The sequence below is a fragment of the Leucopleurus acutus genome, assembly GCF_964270905.1.
Source record: "Leucopleurus acutus genome assembly, chromosome: 4".
Classification (NCBI taxonomy): domain Eukaryota; kingdom Metazoa; phylum Chordata; class Mammalia; order Artiodactyla; family Delphinidae; genus Leucopleurus; species Leucopleurus acutus.
In genome coordinates, this window is record NC_139146.1 from 86,644 (window position 1) to 109,479 (window position 22,836).

Genomic DNA, 22,836 nt, shown 5'->3' on the forward strand with positions numbered 1-22,836 from the left:
CCCAGGCCTCAGGGTGCGTGGTCTTCCCCCGTTTGCCTCTTCACCCTCATCTGAGCCGATTTCCCTCTTCCTGTGTGTTTATCCACGCAGATCACACCTAGCTCCGTTCCCCATGTGTGCTGCCCCCTTTCACCTTGGGGTTTTTGCAGTTTGCTGTGTTTTGCCCTGGAAAGCCTCACCTCACCTCACCTAGACAAAACTCCACCTTCACGCCTCAGCTCAAATGGCACTTCCACTGGAGGCTTTTTAAAAGCAATTGCCGTTACATTTTTCACAGAACTAGAACAAAAATTGCACAATTTGTATGGAATCACAAAAGACTCCGAATAGACACAGCAATCTTGAGAAACAAAAACAGAGCTGGAGGAATCAGGCTCCCAGACGACTATACTACAAAGCTACAGTAATCAAGACAGTATGGTACTGGCACAAAAACAGAAATGTAGATTAATGGAACAGGATAGAAAGTCCAGAGGTAAACCCATGCACATGAGGTCACCTTATCTTTGATAAAGGAGGCAAGAGTTTACAAAGGAGAAAAGAAAGCCTCTTCAATAAGTGGTGCTGGGAAAAATGGACAGCTGCATGTGAAAGAATAAAGTTAGAACATTTTCTAACACCATACACAAAAATAAACTCAAAATGGATTAAAGACCTAAATGTAAGGCCAGACACTATAAAACTCGTAGAGGAAAACGTAGGCAGAACACTCAATGACATAAATCACAGCAAGATCCTTTTTGACCCACCTCCTAGAGAAATGGAAATAAAAACAAAAATAAACAAATGAGACCTAATGAAACTTCAAAGCTTTTGCACTGCAAAGGAAACCATAAACAAGACCAAAAGACAACCCTCAGAATGGGAGAAAATATTTACAAACAAAGCAACTGACAAAGGATTAATCTCCAAATTTTACAAGCAGCTCATGCAACTCAATATCAAAAAAACAAACAACCCAATCCAAAAAAGGGGCAGAAGACCTAAATAGACATTTCTCCAAAGAAGACACACAGATGGCCAACAAACACATGAAAAGATGCCCAACATCACTAATCATTAGAGAAATGCAAATCAAAACTACAATGAGGTATCACCTCACACCTGTCAGAATGGCCATCATCACAACATCTAGAAACAGTAAATGCTGGAGAGGGTGTGGAGAAAAGGGACCCTCCTGCACTGTTGGTGGGAATGTACATTGGTACAGCCACTATGGAGAACAGTATGGAGGTTCCTTAAAAAACTAAAAGTAGAACTACCATGTGACCCAGCAATCCCACTACTGGGCATATACCCTGAGAAACCCATAATTCAAAAAGAGACATGTACCACAATGTTCATTGCAGCACTATTTACAATAGCCAGGACATGGAAGCAACCTAAGTGTCCATTGACAGAGGAATGGATAAAGAAGATGTGGCGCAGATATACAATGGAATATTACTCAGCCATAAAAAGAAACGAAATTGAGCTATTTGTAATGAGGTGGATGGATCTAGAGTCTGTCATACAGAGTGAAGTAAGTCAGAAAGAGAAAAACAAATACCATATGGTAGCACGTCTAAAAAATCTAAAAAAAAAAAAAAATGGTTCTGATGAACCTAGGGGTAGGACAGGAATAAAGACACAAACATAGAGAATGGACTTGAGGACATGGGGAGGGGGAAGGGTAAGCTGGGATGAAGTGGACAGTAGCATTGACATATGTACACTACGAAATGTAAAACAGATGGCTAGTGGGAAGCAGCTGCATAGCACAGGGAGATCAGCTCGGTGCTTTGCAACCATCTACATGGGTGGGGTTAAAGAGGGTGGGAGGGAGACGCAAGAGGGAGGGGATATGGGGATACACGTATGCATAGAGCTGATTCACTTTGTTATACATCAGAAACTAACACAACATTGTAAAGCAATTATACTCCAATAAAGATGAAAAAAAAAAGAGGAAGAGTGACAAAAAGAAAACAGACATACAGAGAAATAAAAGGGACACATGCGAGACTGTGAGAGAGCGGCTAGCCTTAGTCCCTGTTAGCTTTCCAAAAGTTAAATCTCTCCTCTCTGCTCGTGGGTGCTCAGTATCCATAAAGTAAATTCTCTTTTCTGCTTTCAAAAATAAAAATAAAACAATTGTCATTAAATTCGTCTTGGATATATACATTGTATATCCAAACACTGGAGTACTTTGTAGCTGTTTTTAAAAAAGAAGGTGAAATACCTGTATGTTTTCTGTGGAAAGGGGTTCATGATATGTTATTAAGTGAAAAAAGCAAGTTGCAGAACTATCTATATAGTTTGTTACCATTTTGGTAAAAAAAAAAAAAAAATACGTACTTTATGTATTTCTGATTGTACATATACGGATGAAAGGATACTCACCCAAAGTAACTGGTTACCTTTAGGAAGTAGAATTTTGGGGTGAAAGGCTCACATTTAAAAAAATAACTTCATTGAGGTAGAATTTTCATACAATACAGTATAGTACAGTTTGATGAGATTGACCAAGTATATACATGCATGCGACTCCCACCTCGGCTCTGGGCCCTGATCCCCACCCGGGAGTGCTGGTGGCTGTCGCTGTTTTGCTGACTTGCTGAGGCTACTTCTAGAGAGTCTGTCTCTCCTGAAGTCCTGAAATATACGCTCACTGATGTCTCTGCTTGTTGTGTTTTTTTAATTCCTGGTTTTTTTTTTAAGCCACTCTTCCTGAGGGGCAGCCAGGTGGGGATGGCTGAGTGGTGAGCCAATGACTGGTCACAGGTTGTGCTTAAACACATTGTGGTGTGGCCTCCACTCTCTACAGGGGGTCTTTGTGTGTGGCTCCAGCCGTCAGCCACTCTTCAGGCAGTTTATGAGTCTTCCCTGACTCTCACTTTGTTTGAGCAGGGCCTGTGTTCAGCTGGAAGGACCAGGCAACTAGGCCCTCTCTGTTCTCCCCTGAGTGTACACTCACCCTGTGTGTGCACACAGCCTTCCAGATTCCAGGACCATGTGGGAGCTCACAGAAGCCTACCGCATCTGTCCCATTCCCCAGACCCCCTTTGCAGACCCCCTTTTTGCTGTGTCTTACTGCAACCAGCATTGAAGCCTCAGGTAGCTGTGACGCTGGCCTTCCCTGTTTTCGCTTTGTCCCTGGCATGGGGCTTCTCCGTGGAGTGCTGGATTGGGCAGGCCCCTCCGGGTCCTCATGGCTGCCACATCACAGAACTGGGTGTGCGGGAGGGGAGCAGCCCAGGTTAAAACACCACAGGTACTCTCAGTTCTTACCGAAATGCGGACGTGTTTTGGATAAGAACATTTCAATTTGCGTGTATCTTCGTTGAGTTCAAAGTCTTGAAGGGGTTGTTTTTGACAGTTTTATCCAGTTTTATCGTTGCTCTTCAGGGAGAGGGTTTGCCAAGCTCCTCATTCTCAAAGTCCAAGATTAACTCATTTTTGCGTTACTTTGCTGTTAAAGAAGTCTTGGCAAAATTATTACACTTGTTAGCATTGTCCAGATTCCTCTATTTTCATTGCACAGGTCCCTGGATGCCAGTGTTGTAGGTTGTCAGCAAACTCCAGATCATGGAGACCCACGACCCATTTAGATTCTGCTAAAATGAGGGAGGTGGTTGACTTAGTTCTATAGCAGAAAGGTGTGAAGACATGTCGCACCCACCTGCTCCTCCAAGAAATTACGGTGCTGAGTGGGGCGGGGAGGTGGCCCCACCAGCATCCCTGGGTGAGTTTACTGTGAGGATACCTCAGAGTTCCTGTTTAGGGACCGCTTTCCTCCCTGGGTGTGTGGGAGGCTGCTCTTTCTCTCGGGGGGCGGGGGGACAGTAGAATGACTGGGTTTCAGGATCAGTGTGCGGAGTTTGCTTGTCACATGAAGCAGATCTGAAGCTTAGATGAGGACCTGATGGTGGGTTTGGGTATACAGAGTGCATACCACCCTTTGCCATTTGTTTCATTTCTTATCATCCGTCACTGCTTTTTTGACCACAGCCCTCTAGCTACCCCACGGCCTCCTCCTTTGTCCTCTCATTGGCTGAAATATGATCAGTTCTTCACTTACTGAGTTTGCTGGTTTTGCCAAGAATCTGTGTAGCTTTTCCCCCTTTGTCCTAATACTGGCCCAGCCTTCAGCACTGGTGTTGCTTTAGCTCTATGCTTGCCTCTTCCATTCGTTGGAATCACCTTCTGTGCCTGTTCCCACGCTGTGCTTGGACTCTGTGGTCTGACCCCTGAATGCTTCCTTTTGCAGGCGTTGATGACAGGGAGCCTCCCCGGCTTCATCGATGTCGTCAGGAACCTCAATTCTCCCACACTGCTAGAAGACAACGTGATCACACGAGCAAAAGCAGCGGGGAAAAGGATCATCTTTTACGGAGATGAAACATGGGTGAAGTTATTCCCAAAGCATTTTGTGGAATATGACGGAACAACCTCTTTTTTTGTATCAGATTATACAGAGGTCAGTTTTTAAGAAAAATATATTCTATGGGACGGAGCCTGGTACCCTCTAACAGTGAGAGGCAACGTTGTTTTGTATGTGGCTTTTATCAATATACTGAGAATAGTATGGAGAGATTGAAAAAATTGTTCCTCCCATAATCAGCTACAAGCCAGGACCATAAACCCTAATGCAAGTGTGAGCATAGTTCTCTGAGCCCAAAGCCCAGACCGGGTGAGCACCCACTGACGGGTACCAGGGGTTGGGAAGGGCTTCCCAGGAGGAGCCGCTCAGCCGGAGTTTTGACAGGTGAGTGGGGCCTTCGCAAGTGGACAGAATGGGGTGGCAGAGTCTGCGAGTCAGAGCCTGAGGTCCCCACGGTCTGCCTGGGATCCTGCCTTGCTGCTGTTCTCCTGCGAGGGCAGCAGCATGAGGGCAGACATGAGCTGGGCGAGCCTCCCTGCTATGGAGGGCATCGGCCCTGTGCTGCGTGTGCAGCCTCCGGCAAGGAGATTAGACACCCCCCCACCCCGCTCCGTGTTGGCCCTGGGGCACAGGGAGGCCCACAGGGCAAAGGCACCGTCTGAGCTGCAGTTGGATGGACCCGCTTGCTTGGCCCGGGGGAGCGCCTGCCGTCCTGTTACACCGACACCCTTTGCCAAAGCTGACCGTATAGACACAGCAGTCACTGACCACCCTGTGTGTGACGGTTCAGAATTACTTGTCTTTGTAGTAGATTCTCCAGGGGGAGGGAGGGGTCAGGGCTGACCTGGCTAGTGGCTCTGTCAGGGGCTGTGTGGCTGGGAACTGCTGAGTGTGTGCCTCTTTCTTCCCCAAACAGCCTTCTCGTAGGACACAGGCAGACGTCCCCAGCTTCACCCCGCTGGTTTCTTGAACTCTGGGCACTGTCCTGTCTTAGCTAACTGCCTTAGCCCTCACTTGCCTCATAACAACCTGACACCCATTTAACTTGGTTATCTGGTCAGCTTTAGTTTCAGCTCCGGTAGTGATCCTGAAGAATTGTTTTGTGAGAACAGCCTTTGTTTGTTTAAGTTATAATATGTTCTATCCATAACTTAGAGACATAAAAACAGTATTAGTGAAAGCTTAATCTAATGCAAACATTTTTTAAGACAGTTTTTATTTTGGGGGCTGCTTTGTTTGGGGTTTTGGTTTTGGTTTTGGTTTTGGTCTTTTCGAACTCCCATGAGTCCTAGTACCTAAAATGAGCCCGTAGGTTTTAAAATGACCATATCACTTTTCCTTGAAGAGTGAACACCAGGGAAATCAGGGAGGCTATTCATATGCACTCTTTTTCCCTTTAAAGGTGGATGATAATGTTACAAGACATTTGGATGAAGTATTAAAAAGGCGGGATTGGGATGTGTTAATCCTCCACTACCTTGGGCTGGACCACATCGGCCACATTTCTGGGCCCAACAGCCCGCTGGTCGGGCGCAAGCTCGGTGAGATGGACGGCGTCCTGATGAAGATCCACACCTCGCTGCTCTCAGAGGTGGGCCTAGAATGCCAAGGTGCCAGTGTTTCCTAGAAGAAATGTAGCTTCTACAGTGAACTGGGGTGACCTTGTGTGAGCTTCATACCTACCATCACTCAAGCAGCCTTCGCCTACAGAGCACGTGCCGTGTGCCGGGCACCGTGCCCAGCAGCCCTGCAGAATAGCAGCTCTTAACATCTCTACCTGTTCATCCAGCTCATGTTTCCTGGAGGCCTTCTCTGTCGCTGTTGTCTGGGCATTTGTGGAGCTTAATCTCTAGCCAGGAGGGAGGAACAGGAAGCATAATCAGTGAGCACATAAGTATTCTAGACAGTGATCGGTGCCGTAGCAGAACGTAGGGCAGGAGGAGGGCACAACATCTGAGAGAAAGGCTGTAATTTTAAACTGCGTGGTCAGAGCAGTCGTCCTTAAGGACGTGGGAGACGTGAGCCGAGACTTGAAGGGCAGGGGTGCCGCCGCGCCATCTGTGAAGGTGTATTCCAGGTGCAAAAGCAGCAAGGGCAAGTCAGAGCCTGTCAGGTACGTGCAGGGGCAGCAGAAGCCACTGGCCAGAGCCCCAGGGGCCAGGGGCAGCTCTGTTTGACAGATAGGGGACTAGGGCCTGAAGAGCAATGTGCCCAGCCGCCCATAGCTTGGAGGCGGCAAAGGCAGAGACCAAACCCTGACGCCCTGCCCTGGGAGGCCTGACGCAGCCCTCCTGTGCTCCGTGACCTCCATGTGATTCCGTTTGTTTTATTTATGGCATTACTCGACCTTGACCCTTCGGTCTGACTATAAGCTCGTAGGTTAGAAAGAAAAGAAAAGAAAAATTTAGGAAGAGCTACTATTTACAAAGTAAAGCTGAAGTCTGAGAACACATGATCTTCTCCCCAGGCTGGGTTCAGCTGAAATGTATTTCCTTTACCTTCTAGGGGAGAGAGACTCTGTTACCCAATCTGCTGGTTCTTTGTGGGGATCATGGCATGTCTGAAGCTGGAGGTCACGGAGCCTCTTCTGTGGAGGAAGTAAACACCGCTATGATCTTAATCAGCTCTGCATTTGAAAGGAAACCTGGTGAGAATTTGGGAATGTTTAACACTTTAAAACTGTACTTTATTTCTTTGCTTTCTGTAGTTTGATTTTAATTTTAAAAACCATTTAACCATTTTTGGAAGCTATGTAAGTTTGGGAAAAAACCCTGAACGATGTGAGAATGAAAAATAATGGGACAAGGGCCAGTCAGGATTTGGAGTTTATGTTTCTTGCCTATTCTTAAAATACAAATGTTCTTTTTGGGAATTGTGTGCTATGAATGTCACCGCCTCGATATCTGGAACTGTTAGTAAAAAGTGCCAGTGGCTTAGAGACATCTGAAGTGCATGTATGAATTGAGAGAAACATAAAAATTTAAAGTTAAGAAGCAGTATCCGTTATCTGAGACTATGTTGAACAGCAACGTCAGCGAGAACCACAGGAGCAGGACTGAGCAGGACTGAGTAGGACTGAGGGCCCGCATTCAGCGCTCAGACACAGCGCAGCTCTCCAGCCCAGACACGCCGGTGCCCTCGACCAGCACGGACCTGTGCACAGCCTCTGCCCCCTCACGTCGTCACACGCAGGCAGCCAGCTCACCAGCTGTTTCCACACTGGACGCTCTGGCTTCTCTCGGGTGACCCTTCAGCACCGCTCGGCAGTGCTGACCCCTAGTCCTGGGACCTCCACGTTTCTGGTCTCCCTCTCCCTCTCCCTCTGCTGTCCAGTCTTCTTTGCTGGCTTAGCCTCCTTGCCCTGGCCTTTTTTCTGGACTGCCTTTGTTTCATTCTGCGTTCACTCCTGAGATGATCTCATCCACTCCCATGGTTTTAAATGCCATGAATAGGCTCACACGTGTCAGATTTATCCCTCCAGCTGTCTCCCCTTTTCCAACCTCCAGACTGTCTACTCCACTGCCTGCTGATGCCTCCGCCTGGATCTTCCACAGGCAGAGCAAACGTGACTTCACCTGCAATCTGCCCTCCCTGTTTCCCCGTCAACAGATGGCGCCATTCACGCGGCTCTTCAAGTTGGAAACGTGGGCGTCCACCTCGATCTGCCCTCCCTGCTCCTCGCATGAGCCCAACCGCCCGGCTCCCAGCGCCCACACGTGCCACCTTTCAGTAGCTGAACCTCGGATACAGTAAAACTCCCGCGTGAGACTTCTCGCCTCCCTCACGGCTTTGTCTTGAGCCACATCCTTCACTACTCGCTGAATCCTGACCTCTCCCGCAGGTCCTCCAAGTGCTAACTCTTCCTCACGCGCCCGACCCCGTGCTCCTCAGCCCCTCAGCCTGCTCATACGCTCGTCCTTGGTCTCAGCCAAAAATCCAAACCACCTTCCTTCCGGTCGTCTCACAGTGCTCGTGTATTCTGCCGTCATCCTTCGCGTGGTTTGTAATCACAGCCTGAATCGTGTGGTTGCGTCCATCTCTCTCCTTGCTGTGCGCTACACTTGGGCAGAGCAGAGTCTGTTTTATTCATCACTGTATGCCTTGGGTCTCAACATTGCCTGGCATTTGGTGGACGCTGAAAATATTTATGGAGTGAATGAGTCTTCCACTTGAGTAGGGATTGGTTGGGGAAGAAGCTCCACCTGTTTCCTTTTGTCTTTTTACAGCACTGCCTCTTGGGTGTCTGACCTCCTAAGGTATAAGTTTTTGGCTCTTGTAACCTGAGCCTTTCCTGGGTGCCCAGCTGGAGCCTGCCTTCCAGTGAGTGCACACAGTGCCCATCAGAGCACTGGCCTCCATACACCCAGCTTTCCCGCTCTGCACGCCCAAAGCAGGGTCCCGTGGGGCTCCTCTACCTCAGTGAGAGCCCCAGGCCAGAAACACATCCATCTGTCCACCCATGCAGCAGAGGGGTACTGAGCGCCCACGGTAGGCTAGGCGCTGTGCTGGCACTACAGACAGGGAGCTTATAGTCTGGGGGGAGATGAGACAACTAAGCTGGCGTGCTTTTATTACAGGAATGTTAGGGTTATTTTTAACTAAAGTGCTGATGTTTCATTGCTCAGATGGGTATTTAAGGATCTCCTCCCTGGGAGGCCTGACACATCTTCAGATAGGAAGGGCCAGGGCGGCTGTGCATAGGAACTGCCTGCGTGGGCTGCTCACGTGGCTGACCTCAGTGCCAACAGTGAGTCTGAGCTCTTTCTTATTTTGTTTACTTGTTTGTTTGCTTTAAGAGTAGTTATATTGTCTTGTCATCACGCTTATTTTTTGAGCCTTTTAGTTCATTCAGAGTTGGTTAGCCATCGTCATTGTCAATTTTGGGACATATCACCTCTTTAGTGGTCACCACCACTTCCCCCAACCCAGTAACACACCCACCCCAGCCACCGGCAATCACTCATCTACCTGTCTCTACAGAGTTGCCTCTTCTGGGCATTTCATGTAATAAATGTAGTGTCTAAATGGTCTTTTAATAAATGGACCATGTAGTAAATGGTCTGTGTGACCAACTTCTTTCACTAGGGTAATGTTTTCAAGGTTCATCCACATTGTAGCAGGTGTCAGGACCTCATTCCTTTCTGTTGCTGAATAATATTCCATTGTACAGATGCACCACATTTGTCCATCCATCCGTCCATCAGGTGATGGATATTTGGGTTGTTGCTACTTTTTGGCTATTATGAATGATGCTGTAGATAACATTTATGAACAAGTTTCTGTGTGGACATGTATTTTCTTATGGTGTCATTTTCTTTCTCTAGTACAGCTTCGCTTCTCTTCACCTGTGCTGTTGTTGTCAGATACATTCCATTTCTATATGTTGTAGGCTGACAACATATATATATACACACACACACACACATATGTATGGTTTGATATATACATATATATGGTTCTATATAATTGCTTTGAAATTTAAGAGAAAAAATGTATTTATGCTGTCTTTTATAACTATATTACAATTTCTGGTACCCTTTGCTTTTTTTTTTTTTTTAAACTGGATCAGATTACCATCTGGAGTCACTGGCTTTCAGCCTGAAGAGCTTCCTTCAGGGTTTCTCGTGAGGCAGGTTTGCTAGCGATGAACTGTCGTTTTTGCTTTTTTAGTCTGTGGATGTCTTCATTTCACCTTGACTTTTTGAAAGGTCGTTTTGCTGGATGTAGGATTCTTGGTTGACTGGTCTTTTTCTTTCAGCTCTTTGTATGTGCTGTCCTACTGCCTTCTGGCCTCTGTGGTTTCTGATGAGAAATCAATCATTAATCTAATTAGGTTCCCTTCTTTCCCTCCTTGTCTTTCAACATTTTTATTATGTCCGTTAGTTTGTGTTTGTCCAACTTGGAGTTCATCGAGCTTCTTAGATGTGTCAATTTGATGTTTCCCATCAAATTTGGAAGATTTCTGGTCTGTTTCTCAGGTTGCATAATTTTTATCAGTCTGTCTTTAAATTTGCTGATTCTTCTGCCAGTTGAAAATCTCCTGTTGAGCGTTTACAGTGAATATTTCATTTTAGTTATTACATTTCTCGACTTCAGAGTTTCCCTCTGGTTCTTTTTGTAATTCCTGCCCCTCTGTTGATAATGTCTATTGGGTGGCACCCTGCCATCACACCTTCCTTTCCTTCTTTACGCATAGTTTCCTTTAGTCCTTTGAACACATTTACGATGACTGCTTGGAAGACTTTGTCTGTTAACTCTGACATCTGGGCCCTTCCCAGGAAGATTCTGTTGCCTGCTTTTTCTTCTCTTTGAATTGTGCTTTCCTGTTTCTTGGCATAATTGCTTGGAGTTTTTGATGAAAACTGAACATTAAATACTATATTGCAGTAACTCTAGCTACTGCTCCCCTCCCCTCCAAGGGCCTGTCGTCATTGTTTGCGTGTGGGTTTGTTGAGTACCTTGGCTGGACTGCTCCAGGGAAGCCTTGACCCCCACTTGTAAAGTCTGCTGTCGTTCCCGTGAGGGCGCCGCGCCCTGGGAGCCAGCGGAGCTCTGTGACGGTCACTTTCTGTGGCGGCTCTAAGTTGTTGCCTCTCTTGCTGCCACACCCACCCAGCTGTTGGCTCCCCTCATTGCAGGATGATTGCTGTCTCGTTTTCGACAATTTATAATCAATGTGCTCTGCAGTCTGGTCTCATCCTATTTGGGCCACTTTGCAGAGGTCATTTCGAGGCCAGTCTTTGAGTCTCTTCTGATGCCAGGGGAGCCCTTCTAGCTGTCTTTTCTCCCTGATCCTCTCTGGTAAACTTCCAGCTGGCCTGTGGTTTAAGCTGTTGCTCTCATGAAGCTGCCAGCTTCCTCTTAGTTGCTTACCTCCAAAACCTTCGTAGTTTTCAAGAGCACCCTTAGGCTTGAATTCCCCACATTCTTTTTAAAGTAATGTCAGTTCTTGTTGATACGTCTCTAAGTCTCTTTTAATTTATATGTCTCCCTCCCCATCCTCTTTTATTATGATTATCTGTTGAAGAACCTGGTCGGTTGTCCTGTGGAGTCTCTCTCTGCATTGTCTGCTAACATGTCCTTTGCTCATCCGGTAAATCCCACCTGACCTGGAGTCATGAGCAGATTCAGATCCTGTTGGTTCGGTTGGTTTGGAGCAGACTCTTGCTAGCAGGAGGCACAGAGTGTCCGACTTGTCTGCTGTGTGGTGATGTCAGTAGCCACTGATGACCACCTAGGGCCACTAATTCACTAGAGGTTACAAATAGTGATGTTTTAATTCTGTAAGTCCTTTTTTTTTTTTTCACTAATTAGCCAAAATAATTCAGTAAAGAGAATCTTCCCCCATCTACTTTTTGGTTACCCAGCATTACCATTTATGTAAGAGAGAGGAGGTCACTGATGGCTTATTCTTCCCAATTAATTCCCAGTTTCAAATCAGTGAATTAGTTCACTATGAGTTCACTAGCGTGCTTCAACTATGACCAATTAGTTTTTATTTTTATTTTTGGGACATTTTGAACTCATGGATTTAAGCTTGTTTCAATTCACTATAGATACTATTTAATATTATCTAATATTCCATTTGTCCCATCTTTGGGAACTGGGAACATCTTCAGATGACCTCCTGAGTCCTTCTGACCTTACAGTCCCAGAGGCCTTAGTATCTCTGAGGGCTCTGTTGCTGTCTAGTCCGAGCAGGTGTCCCAGCCGCTTGTGCACAAGCCCTTCCCTGGACCTGAAATCAGCTGCTTCTCCAAGATGCCCTGGTTCCTTTCAGTGGAAAGGGGTCTTTGAGGACCACCGTCTCACAGCTAGCAGTGCTCATGCATACTGGCTTACTCATTTCTGTACAAAGTGAGGAAATCTCTTTAAAATAAAATTGATCTTGAGTTCGTATTGATAACTTGCCCTTCACTTCACTGCTGTAAAATTGCCTCCTGAGATCTTTCACCTGTGCTGTCTTCCTCCCGAGCTTAGAATCCCGGTTGTCAGTACCCTCGGATCTGACGGAGTATCGTGTGAGGCCCTCAGTGGTCTCAGCACAAGACCAGCACCATCACTAATATCAGAGCAAAAGCAATTTAAGGTGGGGTTTTTGTTTTGGGTTTTGTTTTGTTTCAGATCAAAGCACCTAATGTAAGAAAATTCTAGAAGGAAACAAATAATAATGTTGGGTGGAAATGTTCTTCTGAGTGAACCCGGAAGCCATCAGTGAATGGTTGGTCAAGAAAAGGTTAATACATCTCATCAAATTAAAAAGAAAAATTGTATACAACCAGAAATTGCCACAATCAAAGTAAAAGCTTTATAAACTCACACTAGAGTGTCTAAGAGACTTGCACCGGCACTGCCTGTCCCGGGTAGACTCTCCTGGTGACCCCCCAGCCCCCAAGACCTGCATTGTAGCTTCTGAGGTCTGTGGGCCAGATGCTCTCTTTACAGATGACAAAATTCTGAGTTTCTTATCCAAAGCCTCCCACTGGATGGTGGCACAGCAGGAGCCTGAGCCCAGTGTCCTGACGTCACACCCGTTCTCCTGGCAGGAATTCGGAGGCTGGCCAGCCACTGCTGGCCTTGGACTTGTTGGTAGGCGGTGTCTCGCTTGTCAGAGTTGGTTATGGAACTTGGCCCGGCTGGACCCAGCCTTGTTCTGCTCTCCCCAGTAGAGGCACCTGCTGCTGCTCAGGATGCGTGGAGAAGTCTGCATCAGCTTCCCTGTGGGGCTGCGTGGACTGCTCTGACTGCAGCGGGGCAGGGCCGCCAGAGATCCACCCTCACCCTCGTTCAGCAGGGTGACCGTTGACCTCACCAAAGTGAACATCCCTCGGCATCCACCCCACGCTGTGAAACGCGCGGTGTTGAGTTTCCTGTGTTAGTGCCTCTCCCGCGTATTGTGTGCTGCTTTTTAGGGAGGCACCAGGCTCCGCAAAAAATGAGGATTCAGTGTTTTTACTGACGTGAAAAACGATGTGGTTTCCGTCTGAATCTACACAGGACGGTTTGAAGAGATGGGTGGTTTGACTTACGTTACTTGTAGAAGGTCAAATTGAGGAGTGACCACCATCACACGTGTCCTAGGGCCTGTCACTCAAGCTGTCTTCTTTTTTCTAGGTGACGTCAGACGTCCAAAGTATATTCAACAGACTGATTTGGCTGCAACACTATCAATAGGGCTTGGTCTGCCGATTCCAAAGAGCAGCGTCGGCAATCTTATATTCCCAGTTATAGAAGGAAAGCCAATGAGGGAACAACTGAGATTTTTACATTTAAATACAGTACAGCTTAGCAAGTTGTTGCAGGAGAATGTTCCATCATATAAAAAAGGTAAGCCGCTTAGCAGCTGCTAACATCTCTTATGCTGTGTGTGTGTTTCCATCGTGCCTGATGTCCCCGTGGTGTGCACTACAGCAGTCTTTGACTGTGTGTTCCTTTTCATTAGAACCCTGACTATCACCATTAGCAACACCCACAGATGCAACCATGTAAGTCAAAATCTTTCATAAATTTACTTATTCAGCAAGTGCTGAATTTTTTTCACTAAGTTCCTGTTTGGCCAGGGGCTGTTGGAAGGACTAGAGACACAGCAGGAGGAGAGCTCTGCCCTCGTGGAGCTTATCATCCAGAGCGGGGGAGAGAGGAAAGCAACGACAGATGTCAGATAGTGACGGGCACCTTAGGAAGAGGCTCAACCAGGGAAGGGTGGGGATGCAGGTGGGCGAGGGCCACTGGGGCAGGTTGGCCTGGGAGGGAGCCTTGTGGCAGACGCAGAGTCTTGTGGTGGGGATGTGCCTGCACAGTCAAGGAGTGACCGGGGGCCCGAGTGGCTGGAACTGGCAGAAGGCAGAAGGAGATGAGGGCTGAGGGCTGAGGGCCTTTTGGACATTGAAGGGGTTCTCACTTCCATTCTGAGTAAGTGGGGAGCTCCTGCAGGGTGTTGTGCAGAGCTGAAACCTTCCACTTGCATTTTCAGAGGCTCTCTCAGGTGCCCGTGTGGAGGGCTGTGTTGTGTTGTGCTGCAGCAGAGCCAGGAGGCTGGTGCGCTACTTCAGTGCAAGGGGAGGGAGCGAGGGCCCAGGCAGTGGGATCCGGGACAAATGGTTGGTTCTGGATCTGCTTTGAAGGTAGGATTGGCTGATGCACTGGTTGTGAGGTGAAGCAATCCAGTGACATAAGGAACAACTTGGGGTTTGCAGCTGAACAGTGAAAGGATGCAGTGAGCGTCACTGAGGTGGGGAAGGCTGTGGGAAGAGCGGGCTTGCAAGGCAGGGTGCTTGTGTGTATGCTGGGGGGCTGGGGCGGGGTCAGTGTCCACGAAGCCAATAAAGAAAGAATTTCAAGAAGGAGAGAGTGAGCATGTGTGTTGAATGGGGTTCGAGGTAAAATAAAATGAGGAATTGAGGGGACTTCCCTGGCGGTCCAGGGGTTAAAACTCCACACCTCCACTGCAAGGGGCATGGGTTCAATCCCTGGTCCGGGAGCTAAGATCCCGCAAGCCACGCGGCGTGGCCAAAAATAAAATGAGGAACTGAGAACCGTCCGCTCATACGGCAGGTGAGGTCTCAGCAACTTTGCTGAAAGAGCGGTTCACGTGGAGACAGCCTGGCTGGCGTGGGTGCAGGTGAGGACCAGGGACAGGGCAACGGTCTGGCATCTGAGGTGGATGGGGCCCGAGCGGGGTGTGTCCTTAGTTTTAAGGACTGTGAGAAACTAGAGGTGTTTATATCTCTTTTTTATTTATTTATTTTTTTTGATGGTGTTTATATCTTGGTAGGACAGCTCCCCAGGACCATACTTTCAATCAGTTTACTCTGACCCATCCAGGGACGTCAAGGCTAATGTTTGATGCTGGGGCTGGGGCTCTCTGGGAAATGCAGAGGAGGTCACCTCCCAGTTTGAGGCAACATTTGATGGGATGTTGGCAGGTCTGCCTACTTGAAGTGGTGGGGTACTGCCCAGTGGAGTGAACGCCTGTGAGTTTGTGGGGAGATGTAAACTGACCTTGAGTTGGTTGTGGAAGACACACCCTGCCATCGGGGAGTGGTTGGGAACCAGATGTCCTGAGTGGCAGGAGGGCATGGGGAGCACAAGCTCTTAGATCGTGAGACAGCCCGGCCAGCAGCTCTGTCAAAGGTGAGACCCGACCACTGTGCACACTTCAGTGCAGACCAGAGGCAAATAACGTATGAGTTTGGTAGCTTTTGCAAATCCGTTGTTGTTGGTAGTGTGTGTCCTTTCTCCTATACCAACAACTAATAAAAATGAAACCCAGAAAACGGTGGGGTCGTTTGCTTATTTCAGGGATAGCAGGGTAGGGAGGATTGAGCACTGCAGTGGCTGTGGCCGTAATGAGCCTGTGAAATGAACAGAGGCCAGTCCCCGGAACGAGAAAGCACCCCAGGGCTTCACACCCCCATCCAGGATGTCAAGGCCTGCCATGATATCCACCCCAGTCTGATGCAACTCGCTCGTCTGACCACTGTTTGGTCGTAGTGGGGGCTGTTATCACCTTTGGACCTTTGCGTGTGCTCTTCCTACTGATTGGATGCTGCTCTACCTGTTCCACAGGTTAGTTCCTGGGCATCCTTCACATTTTAGCTTCACTGTCAGACCTCCCTTGTCCCCCACACTCAACCCCATTCTTAAGTCAGTTCCCTTTCCGTTACCAAGGGTCTCTCACCATTCCGTCTATAGTATATTTTCTCTCCGTAGTATTTTTCACTATTTGTAGTTTCATGCATGTGTGACAACCCTGCTGGATCACAGACCCACATTGTCAGGACCTATTCTGACGCATCTAGCATGTAGTCAGTGTTCAGCCCATTTTTGTTTGGACGCATGCACAGGTGCGCCCGTGTCTCTGGGACTCTAGGCGGTGGGGTGCAGACACAGGTGCCTCCGTGTCTTTGACTTTGGGATGTAGCAAGTACGGGTACCAGCTTGGATCCAGACTTAGACCCCAGCTCTCACCTGCCTGCCCATTAGCGGGTGTCTGAGTTGCCTCCTCTCTGAAATGGGTGTCTAACCTTTCCAGTCCCATAGGTCACTGGGAGAGGACCTGAGTGAGGGCTTAGGGTCATGCCTGCCACCAGCACTTGGTACAGGTCAGCTGGCTCCAGCAGCGGCGGTGGGGCTGCAGGCATCGGGGCCCATGCTCAGGGGTTGTGCCGTGAGGATGCCGGGCTGTGATCAGGGAAGGCGGGGTGGGGGCACTGCTGGTGGGCTGGGCCAAGGCCCCTGAAAGGCATGGCCCAGACCACCTTGGAACAGCTGTGCTTGAAGTTGAAGGAGCATGTTAGGTACCAGGGAGTCTCGGGAGAGAAGTTCTTGCTCAGCCGACCAGCCGAGTGACAGTTGAGTCTGGTCCAGCCCTGAAAGGAAGGAAGGCAAGACCCCTGGCCTTGGGCGGCGCGCCACTGTCGTCCCCAGTGGGGAGCCGGCTGCAGCCGGGGCTGGGCTCCATCCACGAGCCATCACGCAGCCCTGGCTTTATGTCGGCCGTGGACCATTCAGCCGGTGTGGTGCATGGGAGACATAGCTCAGCGTTGTGGTAGGAGGGCTGGGAGACTGCCACCCCTTCCCAAAGAAGCCTGGTGAAGAAGGGAAGCAGGTGAAAGAGGGCCGCTGGCAGTGAGAGGCAGGAGGGGCCGGCCTGCCTCGGGGAGGGGCACGCGGTGGAGCGGGCGTCGGGCCCTGCCTGCCCCGCCCTCACCCAGAGCGCGAGGGTCGGGAGGATTTTGTAGAACCGAGGGTTCTCACGCAGTGCGTTCCTGGGGCGTTTCATACCGCACCTCGAGGAGGAGGAGTGGAGCGAGAGAGGGGGCGGAGGCGGCAAGCGGGAGGCGGAGAAGGCGGGGCTGAGCAGCGGGCAGACGCTGCTGTCCGTGGCGTGCACCGAGGGCTGGCGGGCAGGAGGGACGGCAGAGGACAGGCTGGCTTCATCCGCTGTTGGGGTTTTACCGGAGGTGTTGGCGGCCAGCCCCACCCCCGGAGTTCATCTTGGTTAGGTGTCAGGCTCTGCCATGTGCCGTGAATAACTGAGCACTCTGAGGTTACAATTACACATGTGCGTGCATGTCGGTGATATGTGTGTGTTGCCTTTTCTTCTCGGCAGAGCCTGCGTTTGAGCAGTTTAAAGTGTCCGAAAGGTTGCACGGGAACTGGGTCAGACTGTACTTGGAGGAGAATAGCTCAGAAGTCCTTTCCAACCTGGGAAGCAAGGTTCGCAGGCAGTACTTGGACGCGCTGAGGGCCCTGAGCCTGTCCCTGAGCAGACAAGCAGCCCAGTATGACGTCTACTCCATGGCGGTGGGGACCGTCCTGGTCCTGGAGGTATGGCTGCCTGTGCAGTGTCGCGGCTCCGCTGTTAAACTGGGCACCTAGCTTGGCCGGGATTGGGTAGTTTAAAGGACGTAGAAAGTTTCTAGAAAAGCGAAGGGAGAGCCCCCTGCGTGGTGGAGTCGCGGACGCCACCGCTGCTTCTTGTTGCAGGTCCTCGCGCTGCTTCTGCTCAGCGGCCCCCGGGCACTGAGCGGCAAGGCCGAGCTGGACGTCCCTCTGCCGTCGCCCGCCTTCTCTCTGCTCTGTTACCTGCTGCCCCTGGGCCTCGTAGCGCTCCACGTCACCGTGTGCACCTCCGCAGGCGGAACGTGCTACCTGTGCAGCCTCCCGTGGCTGACGGCAGGCGGAGTGATGGTGCTGATTTCCACACTGCTCTGCGCAGTCCTGTCTGCTCTCGCCGGGATGTTTGCCGGCGGAAAGCGTCTGAGTAAGGTGAGGCCGGCTTTCCAGATAGGCTGTTCTTGTTCCTCCAGCTGATGAGACACGGGTTAAGCCCCTGGTGCGTACCAAGATAGGCTGTTCTTGTTCCTCCAGCTGATGAGACACGGGTTAAGCCCCTGGTGCGTACCAGGCATGGTGCTGATGGGAGCCGAGGAAAGGGCCCACCCTTCATGGGAGCCGACAGGACGTGCTCACAGTGGCTGGTCTCCCGGGTCCCTGGGCATCCCAACTTGACACGCTCAGACCTGTGCTATGAGGTCTCATGCCTTCCTTCTCAGTTAGAAAGACAGGGTCCCTGGCGCTGTAACCAGGGGACTGTCCAGAGCGGCTGGCACAGAGGGACAGGCAGCTGGCTGACGGGGGGCCAAGAGGAGACAGACCCCGCCCTCATCCTGCCTCATAAAATGCAGTTTTCTCTTCTAGACTGATGTTCTCCTTTAGAATTCTTGCAGCCTTTGGCCTCTGACACCTTCATTCATCAGCTGCTTGTGGTGGCAGGGTGGTGAGAGAGAGGTGGGCAGTCCCAGTTGGTCCACAGTGCCCAGAGCCCGAGGGACCCAGTGCAGTGACTCGTCACAGGGCCACAGACGCGCCCCCCCCAACCTGTGTGGTGTCGTTTACCACACGTATGTCTCCCCGCTGGAGCATGGGCTTCCCTAGAGCAGTCTGATTCTCCAGGGCCTGAGCAGGCTCACAGTATCGAGCTCTGTCATGTACTAGCTGCACGCAGTTAGTAGAACAAATATCGAGTAGTACTGAATGACGGCCATGGAGTCCTCATTTTACTTTAAATGCTTTAAATTAGTGTATTTACGGGCTAGTACTGTGATGCCAACCGCTGTAATGGAAACTCTCTGGATTTCTGGAAAGTTCTTGGAGAACTTAGGTGTCTGGTTCAGTGGAATACACCCTTGGGGCTCTTTGGTTTCCAGTAGCAGGCAGTGGCTCAGAGGGCAAGGACAGGCTGCAAGGAGGGTCCGGCCTGGGACTGGTGGGCAATGCTGCAGGCTCCGGCACTGCCGAGACTGCTTGAGTCCAGACAGCTTCAGTCTCCTTGTCACTCAGCTTAGGACTTGCAGTCCGGGGAGGACCGCCCTGCTGTTTCCACGTCCTCCTGGCGGTGCTCGGGCATGAGGGGCAGCAGGTGTCTGTCACGGCAGGTTAGGTTCTGTAAGCGAAAGCTGTAGGCTCGGGCAGCAAGAAGATCATGTGCTGTTCAGATTTTTCCCATATAAAATACATTTTCCTTTTTACAGAATCCACCTCAGTGCAACTCAAGGTGGTCGGAGTTAGATCTTCTCATCTTGCTGGGGACCGTGGGCCACACGTTGAGTCTGGGCGCAAGCAGCTTCATCGAAGAGGAGCCCCAGACGTGGTACTTCCTCGTCAACACGCTGTGTCTAGCTCTGTGCCACGAAATCTACAGAAACTGCTTTCTGGGAGACGACTGTGCGCCTCAGAGTTGCCCGCACGCGGGAGAGGACTTTGACGGGGTCGCAGCGGCCCCACAGGGCAAGAGCCCTGGCCCTGACGTGTGGGAGCTCGACAGAGCGTCCAGGCATCCCTCTCCCCTGGGAGCGCTCAGAGGCCCTGAAAGGTGGATGATGCTGGCGAGCCCGTGGCTGATTCTGACCTGCTGCCGGCTGCTTCGGTCACTGAACCAGACGGGTGTGCAGTGGGCCCACCGGCCTGACCTGGGGCACTGGCTCACCAGGTGAGGGCAAAAGCCGTGGCCTCGGGCCAGACCCTCCGTAGGCCTGTTTTTCATATTCAGGATAGAAATGGCATTTGAGATCTGAAGAAATAGAAAACTAACCCATGATTTGACATTGAGAGGTGAATTTATTTGAGGCTAGCTTGATAGTTTGGTTTTTTATCGCTGAATCCCTGTAAGTGTTCATGTTTGAGAACCTGTGAATTTTAAAATGATCACTGCAGCAGGATGTAGTTTGTCACTCGCTGCCCTGTCCCCGCTGGTGCGAGGCTGGGGTGACAGGCTGGCAGGGCCTGTGCCCAGGAGCCCTTGGGAGAGTGGCTTTGCCTTCTGTGCTTCCGCCCTTCTCTGTCCTCCTTCCTCTCTCCCCGCCCCCAGGAAGGGCAGCTGCGTTGGCTGGAGCCTGCAGGTGAGCCTTCAGCCTCCTCTGAGGCCTCGCACGAGTGGCTGGGAAATGTAGTAGAAAGTATAGCAGATACAGAGGATTGGAGTACAGAGAAGAACTAGGACAGAAAAGACCAGCATTTGGTCATATCATAAGTTTTACTCTCTGTCAGTGAAGGCTTAGAAAACTAAAGTATGGGAGCAGTGAAATGAAAAAGTGTTTCCAAGAGTGACAAGAGTCACTGTCGGATCGCCGGGAAGAGCTTCTGTAAGAATTGTCAGCAGGAAGCAGGGCTCAGGAAGGTCGTAGACACGTTCCTAAAGGAGGAGGTGGCAAAGGAGAGAACAGGAAGTGCTCACTCCTGCTCGTGATTCGGGAACTTCAGTTAGATAAGAATGTGCGGTTTTATACGTGACGAGGGAGGGGACAAAAACCCAGGCTTGGCGAGCACCGGGGAGTCCTGGGGCCACACACTGGCACAGTCCTTTTGGAAGATACCTGGAATTGTACATCAAAGGCCGTAAGCTTGTTTATTCCTCTGGCCAAATAATCCTCATGATAAATTTCTAGCAAGTGTTAACAGTACTAGCAAACCTTCGGCAACCATAGTAATCACAGGTAGCGTTTTTCAGGTTCCCGCTGTGTGCCCGCTCATTTCATTTTCACAGCAACCCTGAAGAGAGGGCGCTGGCCTGTCTGCGCTTGGGGTGTGAAAGCAGAGGGGAGCTGAGGCAGCACCAGGCGGAGCCAGAGCACGTGAGGATGAGAGCGTGCTGGGGCAGCACAACGACCTCACTTCTTATTTTCCTGGGAAGCTGCAGCACTGCGGGAAGATCTGCTGATTTCCACCCACAGATGCACTAACATGGTGTGTAGGGATGCCGCCACCACCCCTGGCCCACTCTCCAGGGTGCAGCTGTGCCCACTCCTGGGTCTAGACCCTCCTCCAGCACACTGGACCCCCACCCCTTTCCATCAAGGGCGCTCCCCTCCTGCAGCACGATTCTCCCTGTCAGTTTGTAAAGATGCTGCAGTTTCGGTGATTCCTCCTCCAGGGCAGAGCCTTTGAGAGACGCCCAATCACCATCTCTATGCTCCATTTTCCATTTGTGACAATTAACAATCCAGGATCTGCATGGAACATGCAGCTTACAGAGCAAGAACAGAGGCCCCAGCGTGGCCCCCATCACCGTCTGCCATTCCCGGGACCCGTGCCCTGACACTGGCCTCCTTTCCTCTGCATCTTCCCAAGTTCGTCTTTCCGCGTGGCGTATACATGCCTCAGCTTAACGGCTCGTGAACACGTGGGCTTTGTGAGTGTGAGCTGCAGTGACTAGCATGGGAAAGAGCCCTGCTTTCCCAGGGCTCAGCTCGCCGAGGTGGCAGGGAGCGGTGGGCAAGGGCCAGGCAGAGAGAGGGCCTGTGACAGCCACGTGCCCAGCCTCTTCACCAGGTCTCCCCGCCTGGGAGGGGGCAGACGCTCCTGCGTGAGTCTGTGTGCACTGACGAGTGAATGGAAGAGGACAGTGCCAGGATGTGTGCGTCTCCCGTGAGCGGGCACACGCTGGTAAATGTGCAGTTTGCACACAACCTCTTCACCTGTGGTTGGGGAAAATGAGGCTGCCCCAGAAAGGGGGCACCAGAGGAGCCAGCGGGCAGTGTTGAATATATCGCTGCCCTGGCCAGTGCAGAGCTGATGGTAGCTACCAATTGTGAATGAGCAATGAGAGGTTGGGTTAACGGCCCTTTATTTGTTCCACTTTAAGAACCTCTGTTTGAATTTAAAAAACAAAAGATTTTCTTTTTTGCTTTTCAGGAAAATGAGCTCTTTTTCCTACAGTTCTTAGAAAGCCCCTTGGTGTAGACCCATAATATCGCTAGTTATCCTTGGTAGTAATTGTTGGCATTTTACATTTCATTTCAGCTCTGATCATAAGGCTGAACTGTCTGTTCTGGCCGCAGTTTCCCTCATCATGATTTTTGTGTTGGTTCAGAAGAGGTGCTCCCTGGCATCAAAAGTGGCCATGGCGTTTGGCCTGCTGGGCATCTATTGCTACAGGGTGGCCATTGGAAATCTGCTGTTCCCATGGCAGCAAAACAACAAAGACATTTCAAAGTAAGTGTACTGGCAGACACAAGCACTGTCTTTAGATCTGTTCTAATGTTTTATGTACTAAAAAATGCCATGCAATCTTGAGAACATTGGAGTTGGGTCTTTGTGAATTGTGATTTTGTCAACGGTTACTGACAATGCCTCCGTGAACCAATTCTGTTAGCCTCTTTTTTTGAAAGGAGAGAGACGAATAACCTGGAAGTAAGGTCACTAAGATTTATTTTTTTTTTTTTAGTAAGGGGTTCTTTAAAAATAAAGAATTTAAAGGATTCAGTTTTGCTCCATCAAGAAGTAACTAGTAATGAGGATAATAACGAGTGGATGCTGCCTAGGAGTTGAGGGGTGAAGCATGCCAGAAAACCAAACTTTCCCATAACTTACGTGAGTTCCTGGAGCGGGGGCTCATGGTGATTGAATCGTCAGGACCACTTTTTGCATGTCAAAGTGGCAGCTTTTTTGTTTTTAATGGTGATGTGGGC

At 50.0% G+C, this 22,836-nt stretch overlaps 1 protein-coding gene across 2 annotated transcripts in view; it reads left to right on the top strand.

Annotated features, from left to right (window-relative positions):
* The window catches only part of PIGG (phosphatidylinositol glycan anchor biosynthesis class G (EMM blood group)), a 40,622-nt gene that overhangs the window by 4,483 nt on the left and 13,303 nt on the right, over positions 1–22,836 (top strand). For both annotated transcript variants that reach the window (XM_082837966.1, XM_082837967.1), the window contains 8 exons: positions 4,250–4,459; positions 5,766–5,954; positions 6,869–7,010; positions 13,478–13,690; positions 17,478–17,695; positions 17,855–18,136; positions 19,402–19,859; positions 22,169–22,360. In XM_082837966.1, the coding sequence (XP_082694092.1) occupies positions 4,250–4,459; positions 5,766–5,954; positions 6,869–7,010; positions 13,478–13,690; positions 17,478–17,695; positions 17,855–18,136; positions 19,402–19,859; positions 22,169–22,360 (1,904 nt within the window). The remainder of the gene's footprint in view (positions 1–4,249; positions 4,460–5,765; positions 5,955–6,868; positions 7,011–13,477; positions 13,691–17,477; positions 17,696–17,854; positions 18,137–19,401; positions 19,860–22,168; positions 22,361–22,836) is intronic.